The sequence below is a fragment of the Salvelinus namaycush genome, chromosome 27 (genome assembly GCF_016432855.1).
Source record: "Salvelinus namaycush isolate Seneca chromosome 27, SaNama_1.0, whole genome shotgun sequence".
In the NCBI taxonomy this organism is placed as follows: Eukaryota; Metazoa; Chordata; class Actinopteri; order Salmoniformes; family Salmonidae; genus Salvelinus; species Salvelinus namaycush.
Window position 1 is genome coordinate 11,352,638 of NC_052333.1, and position 27,526 is coordinate 11,380,163.

Sequence of the window (27,526 nt, forward strand, 5' to 3'; positions counted from 1 at the left end):
TCAAAAGCAGAGATGCTGGCCCATGTTGACTCCAATGCTTCCCACAGTTGTGTCAAGTTGGCTGGATTTCCATTGGGTGGTGGACCATTCTTGATACACATGGGGAAACTGTTGAGCATGAAAAACCCAGCAGCATTGCAGTTCTTGACACACTCAAACCAGTGCTTCTGGCACCTACTACCATGCTCCGTTCAAAGGCACTTAAATATTTTGTATTTTCCATTAACTTTCGAATGGCACACATACGCAATCCATGTCTCAGTTGTCTCAAGGCTTAAAAATACTTATTTAACCAGTCTCATCTTCTTCATCTACACTGATTTGAAGTGGATTTAACAAGAGACATCAATAAGGGATCATAGCTTTCACCTGGATTCACCTGGTCAGTCTATCTTTGTGTGTTTGTGTGTCCCTGATATTGGTATATCTTCATTGTTGTGGATCTACCATTGGTATGTATAATGTATAGTGCCTTTGGAGCTGTCCTCTGTTCCATTGGGGTGTCATCAGAGTCTTCAGTTCCATTGGAGTGCCAATGGTTCCAATGCACCACTATTGTCTTTGTTTACATATAGAACCACAGAACACTACACCACAACATTCCCAGTCTTAGTAAAGACAACTCAATATCACATTATTTTCACAACTCTTTATTTAGATTTGATACAATCAGATTGAAATACTGACTTTATATTCAATGTATTTCAGGAGCTGTGATATTATTCCTAGAAAGCACCTTGTTTTAGTCCTCATACACAAATACATTGGAAGTATAGGTGGTAGAATAGATGCAATGTTGCATTCAAATGTGTACTGAAATAAAGATTTTTTTAAATGTAAAATTTACATTTTTACAAAGAACAAAATTGCACATAACCCAGCCCAATCTTTGGAACCAGAACAACCTAAGACAAGACCTCACGTCATCCTATCTGAGTCCATATGCAAGTGGCAGAGAATCGAGCAGAGTGCGGCTAAGCGCCCAAATCCTTTTAGTAGCCCAGTGACACATGAATGAGGGGAGAGAGAAAGAGAGAGAGAAAGGATGGAGAGGCAAATACTGAAAGAGTGAGGGAGAGGGAGAAAAAAGTAGACAACCAATTTGGGAGTAATGCAACTAAAAACAGACAAGTGTAATTTCATCCATCTGGGCTGATGTGTAAAAGCGCTGCGCCGAACATTCCCCATGATTCCCACTGATTGATCTCCTCCCTGGACTGAAACACCTATTATTAGCCACGAGCCTAATAGCACCAGGATGTCCCGCTGCTCTCCCAGGGGCCAATTCTCCGGTCGGTCATCTCTTCCTTCACTCTCTGCAGCTGTGGAAACCAACAAGGGAGAGTGGGTGGGTGGGTGAGTGGGGGGGGGGGGGGCACGGGTATAGGGTGAGGATAGAGGGTTGGGTGAGGAGAGGGAAAGGGAAAGGGAAAGGGGGAGGAGGGGGTGGTTTGAAGAGAAAGAAGATGGAGATTCGGAGGAGAGAAGAAGGGGATATGGTGATGAAGAGATAAAGGGTTGGGAGTGGAGGGTGACAGACAGTGAAGAGAATAAAGGGTTGGGAGTGGAGGGTGACAGACAGTGAAGAGAATAAAAGGTTGGGTGTGGAGGATGACAGACAGGGAAGAGAATAAAAGGTTGGGTGTGGAGGGTGACAGACAGGGAAGAGAATAAAAGGTTGGGTGTGGAGGGTGACAGACAGTGAAGAGAATAAAGGGTTGGGAGTGGAGGGTGACAGACAGTGAAGAGAATAAAAGGTTGGGAGTGGAGGATGACAGACAGGGAAGAGAATAAAAGGTTGGGTGTGGAGGGTGACAGACAGGGAAGAGAATAAAAGGTTGGGTGTGGAGGGTGACAGACAGGGAAGAGAATAAAGGGTTGGGAGTGGAGGATGACAGACAGTGAAGAGAATAAAAGGTTGGGAGTGGAGGATGACAGACAGGGAAGAGAATAAAAGGTTGGGTGTGGAGGATGACAGACAGGGAAGAGAATAAAAGGTTGGGTGTGGAGGGTGACAGACAGGGAAGAGAATAAAAGGTTGGGTGTGGAGGGTGACAGACAGTGAAGAGAATAAAGGGTTGGGAGTGGAGGGTGACAGACAGTGAAGAGAATAAAAGGTTGGGAGTGGAGGATGACAGACAGGGAAGAGAATAAAAGGTTGGGTGTGGAGGGTGACAGACAGGGAAGAGAATAAAAGGTTGGGTGTGGAGGGTGACAGACAGGGAAGAGAATAAAGGGTTGGGAGTGGAGGATGACAGACAGTGAAGAGAATAAAAGGTTGGGAGTGGAGGATGACAGACAGGGAAGAGAATAAAAGGTTGGGTGTGGAGGGTGACAGACAGTGAAGAGAATAAAAGGTTGGGTGTGGAGGGTGACAGACGGAAGAGAATAAAGGTTGGGTGTGGAGGGTGACAGACAGTGAAGAGAATAAAGGGTTGGGAGTGGAGGATGACAGACAGTGAAGAGATTAAAGGGTTGGGAGTGGAGGGTGACAGACAGTGGTGGGTAGAAATAGCTAATAACACTCAGGAGTTAAAACGGAGTGGGGAGATGGTGAAATCAAAACGAGGACAGGGAAATTGAATCAAAATTGTTAATCAACATTTTTTTGAAGAATTTTCCATTTATCTTCTTATGTCATGATATTGAGACAATCATTGCATTTCCCTTAACGATTTCACCCCTTGTTGTTCTTGTTCAAATTCAAGTGGAGTTTATTTTGTAAAATGGTCAATTAATTTAAGAAAATGTGGAAAAAACTCTGGCTTCTAAAGATTTCGTGATTGAATCTGCAATTGGATGTGATTGCCATGGTGATGACAATACTCACGTGACAGGAAAAACAACCAGCCTTCATACATCAAGATAGAGTCCAATGCAACTGCACATCTATCAAGAAACAAAACTAGAAGAACTTAACATGAGGAAGGTGAATGAGACATTTTTGGTTGTATTAGATAGCATCGTTGACCTTTGGGTAATTGTATCGTCATAATTTAAGATAAGGTAAGTCATTAGTTAAGCCCTCATTCAGTCTCTTTGAGTTTCATTGAATAAGGCCTTTGGTGAGGTTAGTTGCATTTCCAAGGGCCACTGATGTCTACAGGCTGTAGTCTGGGTCAAAACCCTCAACTTGAAAATGGCAGTTGGAACTAATGAAAATAAAATCTTAGGGACTTTCTAGGAAATGCACTAATGACTATGAAATGATATGGCTTGCAATACCAATGCTCTAGTCTAGAGTGACCATTAAACGAATGCTATTATTGTTCTGTGATCCAGAGCTCAGAAAGTCAACATCTATTATCCTCAGATTAGTGTTTAATGCAGTTAACACACCTCTACTAAGAGGAATATTAATAATATGAATGTGTTATCCTCTCCATGCACTTAGTTGGGCCTTTATCATCTCTTTATGGAAAATGTATAGCCTGTTTTGCATTTTACTGAAACATTGGGATAAGGATGTTATGGACAAAGGAGACAACTCCTAGAATGTGCATGAAAACAACAAATGCCTTTTTCAGAGTGAGAAGGATCCAGTTTACTTATAACTATTGATTTAGGTTTCAAAACATTGGCCATGAGAAAAACCCTTGTTCAGAATTCAGTTTCAGGTAGGTGTTTATGGGGGCATAGTAGACAATAGTTAGGATATATCATCTGACAACTCCTGCAGTGTCGTTTTCATGAGAACCTTGGCAGCCCAGTGAATGAGTTGGGTTGTCAGTCACAGGGCATTTGACCAGGTGTGATTTTTTTTCTTCTTCTGCCTCAGCTCACTCTGTGCTCTTAAATTACATGCTCCTTTTGTTATAGCCATTAATGCATTGTGTGTGCCACTTCCTCCATCGTTCCCACTTTAGTCAAATGTAGGTCAATTTGCTCCTACGTTTATTATTAATTTATTTTTGCAGATTATGTGCAATGTGCAGTTGGTTCTGATCTGTCTAACTGCAATGTCCAGTTGGTTCTGCTGTATCAAGGATGTTAATTTCTCTCAATTTTGTATAACTATTTGGATTTTGGAGGTAATAATGTAGGCCTTCCCCAACACTAGGAAATTAAAACTGTAAATTGTTTTATTTTCATGCCTTATATTTGTCATTTTGCTTTTTAGAAATGCATTGCATATTTTTTTCTGAAAAAAAGAAATAAATGCGATTCTCGTATTATTTACATAAGGGTCTGTGTGTAGTGTTTATGTTCCAGACTGTATGTCACATATATGATTAGGTCTGAAGTTTTTTACACCACATCTGTTCACTTATCCCTTCCAGAGGGTAGGCTCTACAGGCTAACTAACATGCATTCCGTTAGTGTGTAGATGTCTTTAGGTCTTTCAGCAGGACACATGCACGCATGCATGCACAAGCAACTTGGTCATAACAGAATTTCGCCAAATGTTGGTTATAATGGAACATTTAAAAACATTTAGGATATTTTTTAGAACTTATTGGTGAGAATTTTCTTTTTTTTTGTCTTGTTTTACCTGCTCAGGAACTGTCAAAAAAATGGTATCTGATGGAAAACAGCAATGTGCACTGTCCCACTCCCTATCAACTAAAGAAAAATTATATCGACGTTAAACAAAAAATGTGTTCGTTTTCCATATCCCTCATCCCAACTTTTGTCACTCATTCGTTTGTTATGTATTTACATTTTTTTAAATTAAATCTATTTTCTGAGATAAAGACAGCAGACTTTGCTCTGCACGAGCGTGTGCACTGATCTATCTATCTCGTGAATTACCAGCTCATGACCCCAATTTAGCCTCCCATGATTTGTCAAAGAAGTATTGTCTCTTGCATCGTAACTACTGATACATTCCAGTGATTGTAATTTACATCGCCGTATGGGGTAGAATAGGCAGAGCATTATGGACAACTTTATAGGAATACCCTGTTGGGAGTTATAGCCACCTGCGTATTCAGACTCAATGCACAATAGCCTAATTGCTCTTCAGTGGAAGGCCCCGCCACGGGATCTCCAAAATGAATATGTAGATGTTTTTGTTTTATAGTAGAAGATCAAAGGCGCATTATCATAGTCTTCGCGGATTAAAGGGTTCTTCTAATCAGTTGCAGCACCATATTAGCCAACACTCAACTCAGGAAAACGTTTACGCGGGGAGCCTACATGGGAAATAGGCCTGTTATTGCCACATGGTTTCTGTTTTATATCACCCACCTGTGTGTGTCAAATAACGGCTAATGTAATCATTTGTAATAATACAATGTAATAATGATGATGATACTATTTATGTAGGTCTATAAAATAATCATATTAACCACAATAATAATAGACTACAAATAATTTATTCAATAGGAATCCTATGTGAATATATATGTGAAATTGTAAACATATTGTTTTGTGATGTAGACTGCAACAGTGGAGAAAATATACATTTAGCAGTTACTTTTTGGGCACTATTAACAGTTCTAAGATTTACGCACACATGGGAATTTGTTTATCCTAAATATGCCATGTGTTCGCCCTCTGCACGCCTAACAACAGTGGCCTGTGTACAAGATGTAGAAGATGACATGCAAACCCGTCATTCGACTCCATTACATTTCTCATCTGACAAATTGTGCCAATGCAGACCAAAGCTTGAAGCTGCAGTTCTGAGGTGTTGCTTCTCATTCATTCAGCTGAATTCTTCATTCTTATATGATTTATCTATTGTAAAAAGTTGTTGTTCAGGCCTATACGTGTTTGTGTCCATTTTTTTTGTTTTAGTTTTTCAGTTGCACATAATAGGCTGTGAATGCATACTATCTTCAAGAATGGCAAAAAATGACTATTTACAGTATGGATATCGAGGATGAAAGACGACATCGTAAATACAACAAATTCGACGGCTATGATTAACACACGGAGCCTACCTCTCCAATTATATTTCAGGAGGTTTGGAAATTAATTATTGCCTTTGAAGTACATTAGAAGGCTGTGTGATTTGCAAGTGTTGAACCGAAGGCCTCACTCGATGTGGCTGCAAACGAAAAAAAATACAAAATGAAAAAAGGGCTCACGGGAAGAAAAAGGGTATCTTTGTTTGCCCCCCTTTGTTTACCAGGACGATTTTTTTTCTCCATTTTACTAATTCATTTCAATGCCTTTCAAACTGGAAAATGGAAATTGCTCTTGCCCTCTATTTCGGCAGCAGCGTCCTGGCGACAGAGCAATTTTCTATCATCAGGGATAAACGGCATCGAACAGTATATTCTGATAAAAAAAGCCCATGATTGCTGGCCTTCCTGTCTGTCATCTCTCTGCGAAATCCTCTCCTTCAAACCCGAGCTGTGTGCTGTCAGATCTAATAATGTTGCGTATTAAGTCGAGAGAGAGAGAACAAGCACTAAAGGGTAAGGAAGCCACGGTGTTCTTATTTGTCCCAGTCGAAGATGAAAGGTGTTCGGCACAGCCGGCAGCTTAATTTCGATTAATTGCGGCGTAGACATCTTGGTGGAAATAAATCGTCCAATTTGTAAATTAGTGATAGGCCTGACTCATTAGACTAGCCTTTCTGTAAAAACACTGTGCACTTGTATATACGTCTCTGAGATAACATTAGGCCATATTGTTTGAGATGGATTTTGTATTCGCATAACCAATAAGACCATGACATAAAAGTACATGTTATCATCAGTATGTTTTCAATATTAGCAATACATTCACTTGAAATCCACCTATAAACCATTAGAGAAAGTCAACCTCATCATAAATTAATTTGATAAAAAATGCGAGTTTTTTAGGTTTTGACTTGGCACCTGATAAATGGTGTTTGCAGGTACAATAGCTCTAGTGTCTTTATCAGTGAACATGAATCCCCACACTAAAACAATGCATTCTGAGTGTTTCGCTTATTCACAATTAGGAGAAATGTATCAGAAAATCGATTTATTGGTGCTTTCAGTTGTTCGTTCGTTAATTTCCAATGCTCAGTCTATATTTCAGCTTCAGGCTGTCTCAGTCAACGTAGTAATCATTTAAAAAAGTAAACAGAGTGTTTCCACAAAATGCGAGAAAAAGAAAACAGTCGAGATTAATTAAAATGGTGTGTATGGGTCACCTTTTTAGTGCAGTAGTTTCGACCGTTTTGAATGAAATCCATTTGACAATGGAGGCTAATGGTGCAGTTCCTTGTTTATTTGTCATAATTGAGGCCAAAACGAGTAACTTTTTTTCGACATCACTCATCGCCAGTCGGTCTAGTTGTAGCCTATAGGCCTTCACCTATCTTGCTGTGCTATGCTCTTAGAAATGGTCATGTATGGGTTGAGTTGCACTTGCTGCATTATGCCTATATGATTCTGACATTGCTCGTCCATATATTTATATATTCTAAATTCCATTCCTTTACTTAGATGTGTGTGTATTGGGTATATGTTGTGACATTGTTGATATTACTTGTTAGATATTACTGCACTGTCTGAGCTAGAAACACAAGCATTTCGCTACACTCGCATTAACATCTGCTAAACACGTGTATGTGACCAACACAATTTGATTGATTTTGATTTGATTCTGATGACTGAGAAATAACCATTGACTTCCGTTGAAATGAGTCAGATCAGTGTAGTCTATTCTTTTCAACATGCAAATAACCAGCAATCACTGTTGTTTTGTTAATGTGACCGTGATATTACGTGTGGACCACAGGTGGCTGGAGACACCTTAATTGAGGAGTACGGGCTAAACGTAATGGCTGGAACGGAATGAATTGAATGGTATCAAACACTAGTTTTCCATGTGTTTGATACTATTCAATTCCATTCCATTCCATACATTATTATGAGCAGTCCTCCCCTCACCAGCCTCCTGTGGTGTGGATGCCTAGATGATTTACATTCCACATTTTTACGCACATTCGTTTTGCGTCAAAGTGCGTCAAATGTTGTGCGCTATGGTGTTAGAAGGGTTAGCTCTGCTATGAGCAAACAAGGAACGCGGTCTGGTGATGTATGGGGAACTGCAAACTCAGATGCTACCCTTCTGATTTGTATTACAGTATTACAGTTAGACAGCTGCGTGTGGCATCCATCTACGTTCGCTTTCCCCACGCCACTTCCCTCACACTGCAGCGATGGAAAAGCATCGACAACTTTAAGTCTGTGAAGACCCAGTGGGTTTGAGTTCTGGAGAAGAGAGACACTTTTAACTGCTTCTGCTAGACTGGCAAGTCCCCACGCCCCAAATGCTCCTGAAAGCAGAGCTCTACAAGGAGAGCTCAATGAGATGGCTTTCCATGCAAGCCAGTCAATAGCTGTTAGAGCGAGCTACCGCAAAGTCCCAGCACTTGGCAGAAATATGAATGTTTTTAGTGCGGGCTACATGTTAACGTTCAAATATGATTAACATGTGTATCCATTTTAAACACCGAGACGCAAAACGCCACAAATACACGTGACACAAAGACCGACAGTCACACAGATATACACACACACGCGCGCGCGCGCAGGCACATATACATACACATAGTTCCTTTTAGAAGAGACTTATAAGACAATACGCCTTTACTAATAATTATTGACAATAACCACCGTTGTTGTTGTTGTTATTATTATTATTATTATTATTATTGTGTTATATCCATATTGTGTGTTATGTTGCTCCAACATGCAGTCTATTTTTGCGTAGACTAAGTAACTCATAGCCCATGCAGTTCCAGTTTAGGAATCCCATGCCTATTCCCAGTGGTTTGATGTTTGAGTTATTTTAGAGTCATCTTTCACAGCTTGAATTAAAGACCACTTCTGTAAATCATCACAACCATTGATTTGACGGTGAAGGTCAATCGCCTACTCAGGAAAGCTAAAATAGTTTTTCATAGCTGCCATTTGTTAATTTTAACATTTCCCATTAACTTTTGGTAAATTTGCGGCATAATCTCCTCATGCCAAAAAAATGGAGAACTATAGCCTTTTAGGCCTTGAACAGAGAGCAATATATGTAACCAGGCCTATGTATGTATGTATGTATGTATGTATGTATGTATGTATGTATGTATGTATGTATGTATGTATGTATGTATGTATGTATGTATGTATGTATGTATGTATGTATGTATGCTTTATAAAATTGCACAGCATCAATATAAGCAAATATATTTCCTCTCAAAATAATACATGATGGTAATAACAATTGTATACATTGATTGCATGTACAGCTTACTACTCAGAAATATAAATCGCCTCAAGACTATTTCCAAATGCGAAATGTTATGTTTATGGGGAGGGGGGGATAGCCCACGTCCATCACAACACTGTGTCTTCAGACCATTTAAAACAAACAAAAAAACAGTGATCTTTCATTATTTTCACCACTTCAATTAATCTCCATTGGTGTACAGTTTCCTTTCGCGCCTGCGGGACACGCTAGGCTACACTTCCACATTACACAGAAACCATGTTCGGAGGTCATAAAACTGTCACGGTAGGTGATTATGCTGCGGTCTCCAAAAGGTAATAAACTATGATGTCTCAACTAATCAAGTACCGAGATAGTAAAGCATGCAAGTAATAGCACAGAAAAGCCCACCAACGTTTGCCTTGTGCCATTCGAAGCCGATTAGAAAAGGTATGGGTCTGGTTTCTCTCCTGCGTGTTGAGGTGGAACTCGGGATGAGACATTCTATGTTAGATCAATCAGGGATGACGACGTCTACTAATATATTGTTCTAAGTCCCATAAGGTTACTAAGAATTGCATTGATTCCTACCTCATTTAATGTATCTGAACAAATACATAAATCCCTATGTAGCCTTTACAAACAAAAATGTGTCAAATCCATCATGCAGAAGACATGGCTCATAGATATCTTACCTACATTCCTGATGTCCATATAGAAGTAACCTTAAAATATTTCGTTTTTATATGAAAGCCTTGGTTTAAAATCCAATATTAAAAGGCATTTCATATATTTCATATCTACCAACTGTCTCTGTGCTTCTCTCTTGGTCCACTGCTGGAAAATGATTATCCGGCTGGGTTGTGCACTTTTTAAATCCCCCAAAGTAAATAACAAGCCTGGCAATAATAGCAAGGTACCAAGTTCTTGTTATAGAAAGGGAGAACATTGAAACTAAACGCTGCATTTAGACAACCATTTTTGATAAGAGGATAATTGAGGCGACACTGGCGTATAATTAGGGGATAATTTATGCTATATTCAGTTTTATTCCACCTTCCCAAAACAAACCCAATCCATAATCATTACAGGCGAAATGTTCTTAATTTTATAGCTCCAATTTAAGTAAAGTGTGGTGGTTAATCAAAGAGGTTTTAGTTATAACTGATTGCGACCATAATTGCTTTTTCATCACCATTTTGAAATAAATGAATCACACACTATGAAGAAAAAAATGCGTTGACAACGCGATTTTTTTAACGACAGGTTTTATGAAAGTAGAATTGGAAGATGTATTATTGCATTTGCATTGATAGTTTATATTGCAACAGAATTTGCCAAACCGCACTGTATAATTTGCATATATTTCCGACTGTAGGCTATCAAGCATCTTATTTCAAAAGGGATAAATGATACTGTCAGTTTACCACGACATCCATCCTTCCTATCTGCAATACAGTGTTTTTGTCATCTTGTTGATTCGTCGCATGCAATTGTTCTTCGAATAACCTAATCATTACGACAGTATAGAAATGGTGTCAGTATATTTCCAGGGTGACGATATGGTGTGTTCAAGATGATATTCGTTCGTTAGGCTAAATCAAACTGGTGTGGGATACGTTTTGCGTAATTTGGGGTTGAGGATTAATCCTAAAACAAATGGACTATTCCAAAGGGCTGGCATAATTATTATACCTTGCGTTTGACTATATTCTCCGTAGGAATTATGAGGTTCTCCCACCATAGTTGTGGCTGCAGTGGGAGCTGGTAAGGTGGGTTAACTCACACTGAAGACTAGTGAAGCACACAACTGATGACGTTGGGTTGAATGACCAATCGGAAGGCGTTGCCCTTTGGAGACAAACCATTTTTCTTGTAGTGTCTGCATCAAGTCTGGAAGCAAGGACTCAATTTTAACAGAATCCACCTTAAATCTCTGCATTAACTTATGCCCAACTTGTGCCATACCAAGTAAGAATACCAGAGGAGAAAAAAAATCGAAGCAACTGAGTAATTCGGGTCTTAATAGGACAATATCTGTTCGCTGAGGAGAGAGACAACAACACAGCGAGAGAACCCATTTGGACTTGAGAGAGGGGGCGAGTGCTCTCAAGGCAGAACATTTGATGATGACCATGACTACGATGGCTAACGGTCTGGAGGCTCAGGACTCGTCCAAGTCGGCTTTCATGGAGTTTGGTCAGCAGTCCCACTCACAACAGAGCTCTCCGTCGATGGCTGCCAGCCACTACCCGCTGCACTGTCTCCATTCCGGGTCGCACCCAGCTCACCATCAGCACGATAACTCTCCGTACTCCGGCAACAATTCTTACAACAGGTCGCTACCGTACTCCTACGTGAGCCACCCCCACCACAGCCCGTACCTGCCGTCCTACCACAATAACACCACTGGCGGTCAGACAAGGTTAGACAGCACAGGTAAGATGCTTTCCCATTCATGACAAGAAATATGCTCAATATCGTTTTCATCGTGCAGCGATAACAAAGCGAGTGACATATCTTTGTCTAAAATCGGCCAAGTAAAAGATAAAGCACAATAAACGTCCAGCAGACGGTTGAATGGCAAATTAATTTCAAATTGTATCTGAATGACAATTTATATGTTGCCTATTTTTTCTATATTATATTTAGTTCATGTTGTCTCTTTTTGTTATAGATCCTATTCTATGGCTATTCTTTGCACAGGGTATAATGATAATGACAAGCGAGGAATCCTCACGAATTATTCTTGGAATTAAGCGGTCTACTTGCTTTGAAAGTTATAATTAGCATTTAATTGGCATGTCATTACGAGCAATATCCTAAATATGACAGAAGATTCGATGATGATTACAATAATGGTGGACTGGATTGAGCGAATGTGACACGTGAATATGTATTAGTGGTCTGAATTTAATAATAGAGAAGGCCTATCATTGGTTTTCTCATATATTTTCCTTATTAGATATTTAGACATTTAAATAGATTTGGAACTATTATATTCTATTAAATTAATTATACTAGGGGAATTATAAACTAGGCCTATTTGTTGTGGAATATGTTTGTCCTTAATGGTCTAACATTGCCCTTTTTTGTTGCAGAGCAGCAGAAAACAACAGTGATTGAAAACGGAGAAATTCGTTTCAACGGGAAAGGCAAGAAGATTCGCAAACCTCGGACGATTTATTCTAGTTTGCAGCTTCAAGCTTTAAATCACCGTTTTCAGCAAACACAATACCTCGCCCTGCCAGAACGCGCTGAGCTAGCTGCTTCTCTCGGACTAACACAGACACAGGTAGGCCTATTCTCAAAACATGAATTATTATACAAAAGGGTATACATTATTATATTGTTATTGGCGCTTTATTATCATTTATTATTATTATTTATTAGTGTTATTAGTAGGCCTATTACTATTGTGATTATTATTGTTATTACTACCCTATACGCTAAAATTGGTCTGGGTATTGTGTTTTTGTTGTTGACCAATTTAGGATTCCTTCATAATATTTACTTTTTTTTAACCTATCAAATCAAATTGTATTGGTCACATACAAATATTTAGCAAATGTTATTGCAGGTGTAGCGAAATGCTTGTGTTCCTAGCTCCAACAGTGCAGTAATATCTAACAATTCACAACAATACACACAAATCTAAAAAATAAAATAATGGAATGAACAAATATATACATTTTAGGCATTGACTAAAATACAGTAGAATGCACTACAGTATATACATATGAAATGAGTAAAGCAATATGTGAACATTATTAAAGTGACCAGTGATTCCATGCCTATGTATATAGGGCAGCAGCATCTAAGGTGCAGGTTTGAATGTAGGCCTGCGCGAATGTATTGTAATAATGTTATGTAGGGCTCCTAAATCATATTCAACATATCAGTTGGTCTATAAGCCTATTTATAAAAATGTTAATAGATGAATAAATACATTAATGATATAATCGTTATCTGTCATCTGGTCTTCCCTTGCCTTCCTGCCATCTTGTGCAGGTAAAGATATGGTTCCAGAATAAAAGGTCAAAGTTCAAGAAGCTGCTGAAGGCAGGTGGCAACCCACACGAGAGCGACCCTACTATGCCTGGTTCCATCGGCCTGTCTCCCCGCTCTCCAGCAATTCCTCCAATATGGGACGTGTCAGCGTCCAGCAAAGGAGTTAACATGGCGGCCAACGGCTACATGCCCGGGTATTCTCACTGGTACTCCTCCCCACATCAAGAGACAATGCAGAGATAGACTGCGTAAAGGGCGGGAAGGCCCGAGGTCTGACTCAAGACGTTCGAACCTTCATAGTTTTACCTGCACAATTGATTTCCGTCAGCCTCGAGACAAAAGGGGTGCCCCGTTCGAACAGAGAGATTCATTGGAGACAGGGTCGGCTGCTTTTGAAGGATACTTGAGGACAAAGACTGTGATATGACACACCCTAAAGGAACGAAACGTATTAATTTACCAATGACTGTTCAGTGGGATTGCCTTTGTTGCTTTCATTCATGTCAACATCTGACTGTCAATATACCAAAAATATCACTGACATTCAGCCCGTCACTTGGGCACAGAATGGACTACACTCACGCGTTTTTTTGCGGGTTGAACATGATGCCATGATATATTGTTGAAATCTTAACTGCTCTTTGACTGTGTGTTTTTCTCATGCAAAACAAAGCAATCTGTCTGTCTGTAAATATATTCTTCGATTTTAGTTGTACATTCACTTTTATGTTTTGTCTTTCATAAATGGATTAATTCATGACTTAAAACAAAGTATCGTGTTTTGTACTGCAAGATGAAGATGGTTGATATATGTAAAAATGACTGATGAATCGCTCCTTGTCAAGATGTCATATGGACGTTCTAAAATGTAGGTCCCATATGGTTTTTCATGAAAAACTTACAGGCTATTCGTCATAACATTATGTTTCCTCTTTATAAAATAGACATTGTCAATGCACTGCAAACGAACAAAATTGTCAATATATATTAAACAACACCCGAGGAAATTAACTTACCCTGCTCCCCTCTCTCAATTTATCACGAAAAAGATGGTAGCTCCTTGTCCTGTTAATCTTGTCATTTTCTGCCTCAATTATTAGAAGTATTGACACAATGTTTTTCTCCTCTCTGCCCGTCCTAATGCAAGACGCTAAATGCCAAGCTCCACGGGATCGATCTTGAACAAAGCATCCAGCTGCAGTCCCGTTCAATATGAAGGAGATATTTGGGGGAATTTATGGGTTTTATCCAAGTGAGGCTTTTTTCCATTCTCATAAATGCAGACATAATTAGGGTAATTTTTGATGTAGGCCGCTGATTACAGCGTTTTTACCGTCAAAGATAATTACCTGTAATTTTCTACCACTTTTAATACTAAAAGGCATCTTTATTTGGATTTGAGGTAGCACAGACGCGGAACAAAAGCGGGAAATTATTCGGTTATTCATATACAAATTGCTGAGAGCAGTGAACAGTTGGGATATTATCAGAAATTACAATGTAAAAAAACAAGAGAAAGTGTCTGCAGCTGTCAAGTCGTGAATGCCCCACTGGCACAGTATACCTGCATGGGCCCCATTTGACCAAACAGGCCCTATCACGACCATATCTATAGGCCTATATTTGTATATATAGTTTGAGTTATTCCCCAAACCCCCGTAAATAACCTTTCGCTAAATAACTTTCCTATATTAGCCGAGAGTAACTAGTAAAGCAGAAAGTGCGCGGTGTGGTCTTTTCACACTCGAAGGACTTGGGCAAATCATATTTTTTACAATAAGCCTATATCGTCATAAAAACTGAATTTGATAGGATATGCAAATAGTTGCAATAGCAAGAATGCTATTTCTCATTGGTGGAGGCATCCAAGTTGTGAAAAGACCCAAACAATGCAAATGTTTCATATTATTTCATTAAATTGATTCAAATGAACAAAAATAGATATAGCTTCAGATAGAAAGCGACTTGATGAGACAGGGAGAGGGAACAGAAGAGAACAAATGAAAACACGAGGACAAGAGCTCTTGGGAGGCCACGATGAATTGAATATTTACATCGAGAGAGATGGAGAGAGAGAGAGATATGGTAAGGGAGGGAGATGTCAACACTCCCAGATATTTGTGGTTTTCCGGCTAAGATAGATTGATGCAGTATGTTAGTCTGCTGTAGGTTAGGAGACAGACCATATATCCAGGGTATATTATAACTGCCGGATATCACTATAGGTTTCAGGCTATGCCTAGTATCAGTTTGGCGTCATGATTGCATTTGATTCTAAAATCCGAATTGGCAAAGGTTGTCTTTAGATATAAATAAAATTGTCCCGTCTGACAAATAAAAACACCTGACAAATAGATAGGCTAGAATAAAAAGCCAATGTAGGCTGCTAGTATAGGCTAGTGTTGAATGCATGCTGCTATTTATCACATAACTTCCAAAAGCCTAGTAAAACACAATCAATAGTGTCACCTAAAATAAGGTAGGTTATAACATTCTTAAACAAAAGTGTGTAACAATCCTCCATAGGGATTCATAGAGCGCAACGACCTAGCTAGGCTACTGAGATAGCTTCATCATGATAAATAAAAAAATATAGCCTTACCTTCATACGATTCTTTAGCCTACAATAGTGTTAGCAGTGGTCAAAAAGCTTGGGCTTCGAATGGGAACACTGTCTCCGACAGAACACGGTTCTACTGCTCGTGGTTGAGTAAGCACATCCAGGTGTGAAAGTGTATTTACACCGCGGTACCTCTTATATATTGCCTGCAAAATTAGCTGTTATTACTGTCACTGTTTAGTGATGGTGAGCTAGAAAAAAGCCTTCTGCAATCAAGAAGCAAGCGCATCTTTGCAAATTATAGGTAATTGTCAATGTCCAGATTATGATAATGGAGGCCTAATCCTGGAGTATAATTATTGTTGAGTGTTATAGTTGAAGCTAGTAAAGCTAACTGTCATTATTTAGACTCGATTTGCAAGGGAACTCGCTGAGTGGAAAATGTTCAGTTGGAATTTAACGGGGCTCTCGATATAATGGCGTGTGTGTGTGTGTGTGTGTGTGTTTTTGTGTGTGTGTGTGTGTGTGTGTGTGTGTGTGTGTGTGTGTGTGTGTGTGTGTGTGTGTGTGTGTGTGTGTGTGTGTGTGTGTGTGTGTGTGTGTGTGTGCCTGTGCGTGTGCGTGTGTGTTGGGGGACGGGTGTGGAGGGAGGATAAACAGTAATATGAAAATCAAACGTAGATTTCTCGAGTAGCCTACTGGCAATGTAATTACGGAAGCACGTGACATGTAGAAATTAGGTTGATATAAACCACGTTCATGTTTTGGATTAGCGTTCAGCAAACCGTTTTATTTTTTGCTCAATTATTTCAGCTGAACATTTCCAAGTGCATCGCTTGCTTGCTAAGGCTATATTCAGCCAGGAGAGTCAGGCCCTTGGGAAAACCAGAGAGATGAGACGAGCATTCAGTTACATGCACAACCATGTCAACATTGGTGTATTATGTATTGTGAATCCTTAGGTCAGACGCTTAACAACATTATCAAGTGTCCAGGCTATCTTAAACTGGTGTTAAATGTGTCCTCGCCCTGTGTGTGTGTGTGTGTGTGTGTGTGTGTGTGTGTGTGTGTGTGTGTGTGTGTGTGTGTGTGTGTGTGTGTGTGTGTGTGTGTGTGTGTGTCTGTGTGTGTGTCTGTGTGTGTGTCTGTGTGTGTGTGTGTGTTGTAGTGTGATTGTTTCTTGGTTGATTCGTTTAAATAGGCTATTGGTGCATAATGATAACATGTTTTATGTAAAGTCTGGAACAAGATGTTCGCTTCAGTGCAGTAGGCCTATTTGTTTAGTGGTTTGCAGTGGCAACACTGGTAGTAGGCCTAATGATATGTTCAAATGTTAAAGATTTTATTTTACCCGGAAGGTCTGACGGAGGTGGGCTGTGGCCGCGGGAGTGGCAGAGCTCTGGAGCCGATCTGCCCCCAAAGGAATGCGGATTGTCTCAGATCTACGTGCCGCCCCTTCGCCTCCTCTCTGCCATTCAAAGCAGCTAATTGTAGGGGACACAAAGAGAGCACTGCTGCAGACTGTCTGCCAGACCGACACCCATATTCTTTGGGGAAGTTCAGAATCCAGATGCAACTCCAAAACACAAGACTGAAATGTGCTTCACTGTAACACGATTTAATTAATAATAATAGCCTAATAATAATACAACCTAATTTATTTGTTTGTCTTAACATAAACCTAAAACTAGAATTAACCTGGAAGAAAATAGTATCCATGTTGTGTGTATCTTCACAACATTTCATTGTTTGGTTTACACGAACAACAAGAAAAAAAACTGAATTATATGTTTTCTTATGACTGTTTAATAGAGTTAACAATATCATGCCATTCCTTGGGTATTTCTCTTTCAGAAAAAAATATTTCAAAAGGATTAATATGATATGATACCTGCAATCAAGCCATCCAAATTCAATTGTAATTCAAAACACTCCCTTCAAAAATGATAATTATCATACACTCAATGATGCTTCTCTCTTCGATATAGGTTCTGTTTAGTCGGTTATGGATCCGCTGAAAACGATTTACTATGGGCATGTTTATATGCACATAACCATAAAACAGGTTGTAGTATTCAAATGAATAACTTGACATGACACGAAATAAATCTAGCTTAACCTTTTGAGATCCTTGCAGGTTACTCCCCCTGAGAATTCCGTGGTTGTTGAAAATGAAACAGCCTAACTGTTTAGCCCAAGGTCATTAGACCCATCTCCTTGTTGATAGATGTGTGGCCAAATTATTATTTAAAGTGAATCACTACTTTGCACCACTGACCAAATATGGGCACACAGACAGTTCAGGCAATTAAACTCGAGTTTGAGCTGTACATGGATTTAAAGTGTCTCACAGAAAGTAGCCTTATAGTGTCATGTTATGGAGTCCTTGATATTCAGTGCGAATAGCCTATCTAGGCCTACATGCTATATCAGTAATCATGAGGGATTTGTGGGTATAAGCAAAACAATTGCCTTAAAGTGTTAATTCAGGGGGGCGCCATTGAAAGTGTCTGGGTTCCATTGTCCATTTAAAACGTTTAATTAGTCTTCCAAAATGCAATAAATTACATGCACACATTTACACATTATACACGTTCTTCTATGACTGTCATCAATACATTGCATATTCCTCTGAATCTTTTAAACACGAGTCCCATACAATGAAATATTTGTTGAACTGGGTTTCAGTATAACGTCCCCGATCCGAGAACCAAAGAGTGCTGTATCGAGTTGGGGGCCTGGAGGTGAGAATTCATGGCACCAGCCGCGGAGTACCAAGAGGCGGAGTTTTCCAAAAAGGTGGATGCCGCCGAGTTGTTGTTCTGTGCCTGGTGGCTGTGAGGCCTGGACGGGCCCTGCGTGTCCCAGACGGCGGGTGAATGAGGAGAGTTGCAAGCCATGGGATCGCTGGAGCTCGGGCTGTGTTCCGGTGGGAGTTCGCCGTTCTTCATGATTTTCTTCAGTTTCGACCTTTTGTTCTGGAACCATATTTTGACCTGGGGATGGATGAGAATTATGTTAAAACGAGTTCATAAATAAAAGCATATTAAAACCCACAAATTCCATAATACTAAAGTATTCATATGAAGTAAGCATTGGGGCGATGTGTTTTCGTTAATTACGCACACATTACGCATGAAATGTATATTGTAAACGTAATGCAATTTTGAACGGACAATTCCAGTGAAGGATAACAACATAGAACAAGTGATCATTTTGATTTAAAAAGCTAAACAAAATAGAATGCAACTTTGAACAGACAAGGAAGTTGAAGAATAGTAAGCTATTTACCTGCGTTTGCGTGAGTCCCAACGAAGCCGCGAGCTCTGCTCTCTCCGGCAGCGCGAGGTACTGTGTATTCTGAAATCTCCGCTGCAGGGCGGCGAGCTGAAAACTGGAGTAGATTGTTCTTGGTTTTCTGATTTTCTTGGGCTTTCCGTTTACCATCCTCACTTCAGGTTCTGCTACCTCTTTTTCTGAAAGAAAGAAATTACTTTATATGTGGTGTATAAACGAACTAAGTATAAAGTATTTGCACAATGCAGTCATATTTCCCGGTTATACCATCTATTTCAGAGAGATCAAATCAAGAGGACATCCCGTGGACAAATGTCTCTTAAGGAGGGCTCTCTGTCGATTTATGAAGCAAATGCGTATAGCAGAGTCTAACCGGTAAAGGAAAAGTGTCATTTTTACAGAATTACTTTCAGAAAAATGTGTGCCCCTTTACCGAATTTAATTTCAAGAATTTTACCATGGTGGAAAATATCTTTGCTTCAAATAGGCTATTCGCGTGTAAAAAAATGTGTGAGAGCTCGAACAAAGCATACACTTGATTAAATAATAACAACAATAATAACAACAACAATAATAAGAATAATAATGTAGGCTAATTACCTTGTGGACTTAATGGTTGTGGTTGTACTCTGCTATAAGTTCCAGCATATTGGTGGTAAGCAGAGGCTGTGTATGCGCTGTAGTCTGGGTATGTTTTTGCAGGGTAATTTCCCGCAGATCCGTTTACGCCGTGGTACTGGTATTGATAGGCATTGAGCGGTTTCCCATACGAGGTGGAGTTAGGCGAACAATAGCCATGGTGCACTGCTCCAGCAGGGCTGTAGTAGCCAGAATCCGTGGCCGTAGACTCGGGTAGCGTAGGAGATTCCTGAGACGGGTGATGCATGGTGGTGGAAAGCTGAAAAGGGTTCTGGAAGTCGGCAGGTTTGATACTCGGAATCCTTCGGTCGAATACTCCAGTCATAGTTCGAAGCAGCAACGTTAAAGGGAAGTCTGTTTCCACTGAGACGTCTGAAGACTGAGTGAAGACTACACTTGCATTGTGTGATGTGTGCTTTCGCCGACGGGCTCTCTCGAACTGCTGCCAGCCCCACAGCAAAGACCTGGTTAAATCCTAAATTGCGCTCTTACGCACTGCAGGGAGGATCTGGTTCCATTGGCCAAGGCGCGCAGGCAGCATACACCCCAACTCGCTCGACCAGTTTGCCATAGGCGATATACGACTCAGGCTATACTTTGTTGTGTTTTTACTATCAATCAAAATGGGCAATTAAACTGTGTGTCATGTCATCGGTGGACAATTTAGGGGGTAAATTACAGTTTCCAAAACGTCCACATGGATATATTGGTCTATCATGAGCTTCAGTATTAAAACATTACGACTGTTGGTTGTATTATCTGCCTTTGACAAACGAAACAAAATAAAGAAATTACTACAGTATTTATCTTAATTTTGATTGGACTTGATGCACATTCAGAAATGAAACTGTTTCGATTGCCTCCAAATAAAATGCAGGTAATGCAACGAAAATATCAAACTAGATTTCTGTTTTACTAGCATATTTATAAATAAATAACCAGTCACTCACATGTGCCATGAAACAATGTTTTTGTTTGTTTTTACTCCATATTGTGAGTCGACAGGCCTATATGTCCAATGTATAAAATGTATCTGTTCAGAAGAGTCCTTTGATCATTCATTTGTAGGCCTATGTTCATTTTAAAATTACAGCAAGGTCTACATCATAACGATTAACATTTCTGCATCAAATTCATTATTAGACACGTCTCTTACCACGGTGAAACTCTATGGAAACTACTTTATTAAACTCGATGATTTGTTTGTCAACAACAGGCACGTTAAACCTCACCAAAACGCATTGAAACAATACAACACGCATTTACTTAATAAAACGACCAAACTCTGTAGGGTTTGTGGATGGTGCACGCACCTGAACAACGCGCGTATTGTGGTAAAATGGCGCCGCTCTGTGGTGAATGAGGGAATGTACGATCCCCTTGATGCTTGCAGTAGAATCAGCACCGCCACACGCAACAATACATTCATTCCTGTCATTGTGGGGGCCGGGTATCATTTGTAGCCGGATACTCAAAATGTAGGTAGGCTATTGTTGCATACCGTAAGTAATCAATCAATCCAAAATAATGAAGGTTTATTTAATTGTTATAGGTCTATTCATTGGAGACCTATAGGCCTATATTACCATGAGGTATAGTCTAACGATTTAATTATTTTGTGCATATTACCTAAGAAGTGAATGGGATGAGTCCTCTGAATAGACTAGAATAACTTTTGTGAGAAACAGAAATGCATCTATCTCTACCCCAACAAATACACACACACTTGGAGAGGCACAGGGTTAGCCACCAGGTAGCAGCACTCCTGGATCGAGAGCAGTTTTTAGGGGTAAAGTGACTTGCTCAAGGGCACAATGGAAGGAGATGGTTCCCAGGATCGGACGCAGCAGCCCTCAGCAGGCTGCCAGTTCAGTTCCGAGTTGTTCCACAACTTTCCGGATACTGGTCTGCCTCTCTAACCTCTGGCCACCTCTTTTCTGTTTCAGGTAAGCCTACAAGCGGAATTCAAGCGGAAGTACATTTTTAATAAGGAGTTGGCTGGGTCCATAAACTCAGTATAGCATGTTAGGTGAACCAGAATCTGGGCAGAGGAGGAGAAGATGCATATGACAAGTCTCCTCTCGAGGCCAGTTTGCTAATCATTTTCCCATTAGACAGCTTTGCAAGCATTATAATGTCAAAATAGATTAGTTACCCACCACATATGGAGTTTCGCTGAGCAACGATATTAATTTACTGCGGTCACGCCTAGTATGTACTTCCAAAAAAGGTCTAAATAAAAATTCACAAGCAACCGAAAAAATTGTCTGGAAATAATCAGTATTGTTGTTTACCAAGTGTGCATGCCCAAATCCACCTCTTAGGCACCTCCAATAAAAACACTCATTACTGCCCCCCACAGGTCGGCTGATCCAGCAGCAGTACAGTATCCCGAAACATTGATTTTATCGCTTACAACAGTGTATGAACGTCATGTCAACCTGTTGTTTCACACACGCTACACGGAGCGCAATAATATATATTATTTTTTGTAAGTAGATTAAGTAGACCATATAGGGTATTTTTGGTATTTGGTATTTTATTAGGATACCCACTAGCTGTTGCAAAAGCAGCAGCTATTCTTCCTGGGGTCCACACAAAACATGAAACATGACATAGTACAGAACATTAATAGGCAAGAACAGCTCAAGGACAGAACTACATACATTTTTTTGAGTTACGTTTTTAGAGTGATCTTTTCGAAGAAGTGGATTTGGAGCATGCAAAACAATACACATTATTTCCAAAATATGTATTTTTTCAGTTGCTTGTACATTTTTTTGGAAGTACATACCGGGCTTGATGGCAGTAAATGAAGATAGTTGCTCAACGACACTCCATATTTGGTTATAAACAAACATATTTTGACATTATAAATTATTGCAGTACAACCTACTTTACCTACTGAATCTACTGTACCGACCTACTGTATCTAACTACTGTACCTACCTACTGTATCTACTGCACCTACTGTACTGACTTCACCTACTGTACCTACTGTACCTTCCTACTTTATCCACCTACTGTATCTACTGTACCTTCCTACTCTATCTACCTACTGTATCTACTGTACCTACTACATCTACTGTATCTACTTCACCTACTGTATCTACCTACCCTACTGTACCAACTGTATCTACTTAACCTACTGTACCTACTGTACCTATTGTATCTACTTAACATACTGTACCTACTGTACCTACTGTACCTATTGTATTTACTTAACCTACTGCATCTACTGTACCTACTGCATCTACTGTACCTACTGTACCTACCTACTTTATCTACCCACTGTACCTACTGTATCTACTTCACCTACTGTATCTACCTACTTCCCCTACTGTACCTACTGTATCTATGTACTGTACCTACTGTATCTACTGCTTCTACTGTACCTACTGTATCTACCTACTTTCCCTACCGTACCTACTTAACCTACTGTACCTACTGTAGCTAATGTATCTACCTAATGTACCTACTGTATCTATCTACTGTACCTACTGAGTTTCTACCCACTGTACCTACCAATTTTATCTACCTACTGTACCTACCCACTGTACCTACTGCATCTACTTTACCTACTATCAACCTACTGTACCTACTGTACCTACTGTGCCTACTTAACCTACTGTACCTAGTGTACCAACTGTATCTACCTACTGTACCTACTGTATCTACCTACTGTACCTACTGTATCTATCTACTGTATCTACTTCACCAACAGTATCTACCAACTGTAGCTACTATATCTACCTACGGTTCCTACTGTATCTACCTACTGTACTTACTGTATCTACCTACCTCCCCTACTGTACCTACTGTATCTACTTACCCCCCTACTGTACCTACTGTATCTATCTACTGTACCTACTTTACCTACTGTATCTACTGTACCTACCTACTGTATATACTTTACCTACTGTATCTACATACTGTATCTACCTACTGTATCTACTGTACCTATCTACTGTATATACTGTACCTACTGTATCGACATACTGTATATACCTACTGCCCTACTGTACCTACTGTATGTACCTACTTTCCCTACTGTACTGTACATATTTCTCCTACTGTACCTGCTGTACCTACCTACTTTAATAATGTACCTGCTTTACCTACTGTACTTACTGTATCTATCTACTGTACCTATTGTATCTACCTACTTCCCCTACTGTAGTTACTGTATCTACTGTACCTACTTACCCCCCTACTGTACCTACTGTATGTACCTACTGTACCTACTTTACCTACTGTATATACTGTATATACTTTACCTACTGTATCTACCTACTGTATCTACTGTACCTACCTACTGTATATACTGTACCTACTGTATCGACATACTGTATATACCTACTGCCCTACTGTACCTACTGTATGTACCTACTTCCCTTACTGTACTGTACATATTTCTCCTACTGTACCTGCTGTTCCTACCTGCTGTACCTACCTACTGTAATAATGTATCTGCTTTACCTACTGTATCTATCTACTGTACCTACTGTATCTATCTACTGTATCTACTGTACCTACTGTATCTACCTACTTCCCCTACTGTAGTTACTGTATCTACTTACTGCCCCTACTGTATCTACTGTACCTACTTTACCTACTGTTACTACCTACTTCCCCTACTGCACCTACTGTATCAACTGTACCTACCTACTGTATATAATGTACCTACTCTATCTACATACTGTATATACCTACTGCCCTACTGTACCTACTGTATGTACCTACTTCCCTTACTGTACTGTACATACTTATCCTACTGTACCCACCAACTGTATCTACTGTACCTACTGTATCTACATACTGTACCTATCTATTGTATATATCTACTCTACCTACTGTACCTACTTACTGTATCTATCTACTGTACTTACTGTACCTACTGTATCTATCTACCTCCCCTACTGTAGTTACTGTATCTACTATACCTACTGTATTTACTTACTTCCCCTACTGTACCTACTGTATCTAACTACTGTACTTACTGTATCTATCTACTGTATATATCTACCGCCCCCTACTGTACCTACTGTATCTACTTACTTCCCTTACTGTACCTACTGTATCTACTTACCCCCTACTGTACCTACTTACTTCCCCTACTGTACCTACCTACTGTATATACTGTACCTACTGTATCTAAATACTGTATATACCTACTGCCCTACTGTACCTACTGTATGTACCTACCTCCCCCTATTGTACTGTACAGTCGTGGCCAAAAGTTTTGAGAATGACACACATATTAATTTTCACAAAGTCTGCTGCCTCAGTGTCTTTAGATATTTTTGTCAGATGTTACTATAGAATATTGAAGTATAATTACAAGCATTTCATAAGTGTCAAAGGCTTTTATTGACAATTACATGAAGTTGATGCAAAGAGTCAATATTTGCAGTGTTAACCCTTCTTTTTCAAGACCTCTGCAATCCGCCCTGGAATGCTGTCAATTAACTTCTGGGCCACATCCTGACTGATGGCAGCCCATTCTTGCATAATCAATGCTTGGAGTTTGTCAGAATTTGTGGGTTTTTGTTTGTCCACCCGCCTCTTGAGGATTGACCACAAGCTCTCAATGGGATTAAGGTCTGGGGAGTTTCCTGGCCATGGACCCAAAATATCGATGTTTTGTTCCCCGAGCCACTTAGTTATCACTTTTGCCTTATGGCAAGGTGCTCCATCATGCTGGAAAAGGCATTGTTCATCACCAAACTGTTCCTGGATGGTTGGGAGAAGTTGCTCTCGGAGGATGTGTTGGTACCATTCTTTATTCATGGCTGTGTTCTTAGGCAACATTGTGAGTGAGCCCACTCCCTTGGCTGAGAAGCAACCCCACACATGAATGGTCTCAGGATGCTTTACTGTTGGCATGACACAGGACTGACGGTAGCGCTCACCTTGTCTTCTCCGGACAAGCTTTTTTCTGGATGCCCCAAACAATCGGAAAGGGGATTCATCAGAGAAAATGACTTTACCCCAGTCCTCAGCAGTCCAATCCCTGTACCTTTTGCAAAATATCAGTCTGTCCCTGATGTTTCTCCTGGAGAGAAGTGGCTTCTTTGCTGCCCTTCTTGACACCAGGCCATCCTCCAAAAGTCTTCGCCTCACTGTGCGTGCAGATGCACTCACACCTGCCTGCTGCCATTCCTGAGCAAGCTCTGTACTGGTGGTGCCCCGATCCCGCAGCTGAATCAACTGTAGGAGATGGTCCTGGCGCTTGCTGGACTTTATGGGGTGCCCTGAAGCCTTCTTCACAACAATTGAACCGGTCTCCTTGAAGTTCTTGATGATCCGATAAATGGTTGATTTAGGTGCAATCTTACTGGCAGCGATATCCTTGCCTGTGAAGCCCTATTTGTGCAAAGCAATGATGATGGCAAGTGTTTCCTTGCAGGTAACCATGGTTGACAGAGGAAGAACAATGATTCCAATCACCACCCTCCTTTTGAAGCTTCCAGTCTGTTATTCGAACTCAATCAGCATGACAGAGTGATCTCCAGCCTTGTCCTCGTCAACACTCACACCTGTGTTAACGAGACAACCACTGACATGATGTCAGCTCGTCCTTTTGTGGCAGGGCTGAAATGCAGTGGAAATGTTTTTTGGGATTCATTTGCATGGCAAAGAGGGACTTTGTAAATAATTGCAATTAATCTGATCACTCTTCATAACATTCTGGAGTATATGCAATTTGCCATCATACAAACTGAGGCAGCAGACTTTGTGAAAATTAATATTTGTGTCATTCTCAAAACTTTTGGCCACGACTGTACATACTCCTCCTACTGTACCTACCTACTGGAATAATGTACCTGCTGTACCTACTGTATTTCTCTACTGTACCTATTGTATCTACCTACTTTATTTATTTACTACACCTACTGTATCTATATACTGTACCTACTGTATCTACTGTATTTATCTACTGTACCTATTGTATCTACCTACTTTAATTTACTACACCTACTGTCTCTACCCACTGTATCTACCGACTGGACCTACCTACTTTATCTACCTACTGTACCTGCTATATCTATATACTGTACCTAAAGTATCTACCTACTTTATCTACCTACTGTACCTACTGTATCTACCTACTCACCCTACTGTACCTACCTGCTTGCCTACCTGCCTGGCAGCCTTGCCTACCTGCCTGGCTGCCTTGCCTACCTAGCCTGCCTTCCTTGTCTACCTACCTGCCCTGCCTACCTGTGTGTACAGTAGGCCAGCCTACTAGCTACAAACATCAATACAAAATCATCCATCCAATATGAATAATTCATGTATTAAAACCTCTTAAGGATCGGCCCCTTTTTTCCACAATTTTCGACTAAAGGAATGTAGGAGAATATAACGCATTAGATCTGGTGAAAGATAATAAAAACAAAAAAACAACCGTTTAAAAAAAATGTTGTTCCATCATCTTTGAAATGCAAGAGAAAGGCCATAATGTATTATTTCAGCGCAGTTACAATTTAGATTTTGGCCACTGGATGGCAGCAGTGTATGTGCAACGTTTTAGACTGATCCAATGAACCATTGAATTTCTGTTCAAACTTTTGTATCAAGACTGCCGAAATGTGCCTAATTTGTTTATTAATAACTTTTTCATGTTCAAAACTGTGCACTCTCCTCAAACAAGAGCATGGTATTCTTTCACTGTAATAGCTACTGTAAATTGGACAGTGCAGTTAGATTAACAAGAATTTAAGCTTTCTGCCAAAATCTGATATGTCTACGTCCTGGGAAATGTTCTTGTAACTTACAACCTCATGCTAATCGCATTAGCCTACGTTAGCTCAACCGTCCCACAGGGACGGCCATTTAGTTACGTTTTTTAACTAAATGGCAGCCATTCGGTGACTGTGGATC

The 27,526-nt window shown here is 40.0% G+C and overlaps 2 protein-coding genes across 2 annotated transcripts; one reads left to right on the forward strand and one right to left on the reverse strand.

Annotated features, from left to right (window-relative positions):
* Positions 1–11,258: 11,258 nt before the first annotated feature.
* dlx6a (distal-less homeobox 6a) lies at positions 11,259–13,386 on the forward strand. Its single transcript, XM_038966909.1, has 3 exons — positions 11,259–11,571; positions 12,234–12,427; positions 13,144–13,386. Exons 1-3 carry the CDS (start codon positions 11,259–11,261, stop codon positions 13,384–13,386), a joined length of 750 nt encoding a protein of 249 aa, XP_038822837.1.
* A 4,841-nt stretch (positions 13,387–18,227) lies between these two features.
* Positions 18,228–20,194, reverse strand: dlx5a (distal-less homeobox 5a). Its single transcript, XM_038966802.1, has 3 exons — positions 19,601–20,194; positions 18,995–19,179; positions 18,228–18,699 (listed from the first exon to the last, which is right to left on the reverse strand). The coding sequence occupies exons 1-3, from the start codon at positions 19,962–19,964 to the stop codon at positions 18,388–18,390; spliced, it is 861 nt and encodes a 286-aa protein (XP_038822730.1). The 5' UTR covers positions 19,965–20,194; the 3' UTR covers positions 18,228–18,387.
* Between the last annotated feature and the right edge of the window lie 7,332 nt (positions 20,195–27,526).

Coding starts and splice junctions, on each gene's coding strand:
- dlx6a (XM_038966909.1), top strand. CDS start 11,259: ATGATGACCATGACTACGATGGCTAACGGTCTGGAGGCTCAGGACTCG. Junction 11,572..12,233: donor GACAAGGTTAGACAGCACAG/GTAAGATGCTTT, acceptor TTTTTGTTGCAG/AGCAGCAGAAAACAACAGTG. Junction 12,428..13,143: donor TCGGACTAACACAGACACAG/GTAGGCCTATTC, acceptor CATCTTGTGCAG/GTAAAGATATGGTTCCAGAA.
- dlx5a (XM_038966802.1), bottom strand. CDS start 19,964: ATGACTGGAGTATTCGACCGAAGGATTCCGAGTATCAAACCTGCCGAC. Junction 19,180..19,600: donor ACAACCATTAAGTCCACAAG/GTAATTAGCCTA, acceptor TCTTTCTTTCAG/AAAAAGAGGTAGCAGAACCT. Junction 18,700..18,994: donor TGGGACTCACGCAAACGCAG/GTAAATAGCTTA, acceptor ATCCATCCCCAG/GTCAAAATATGGTTCCAGAA.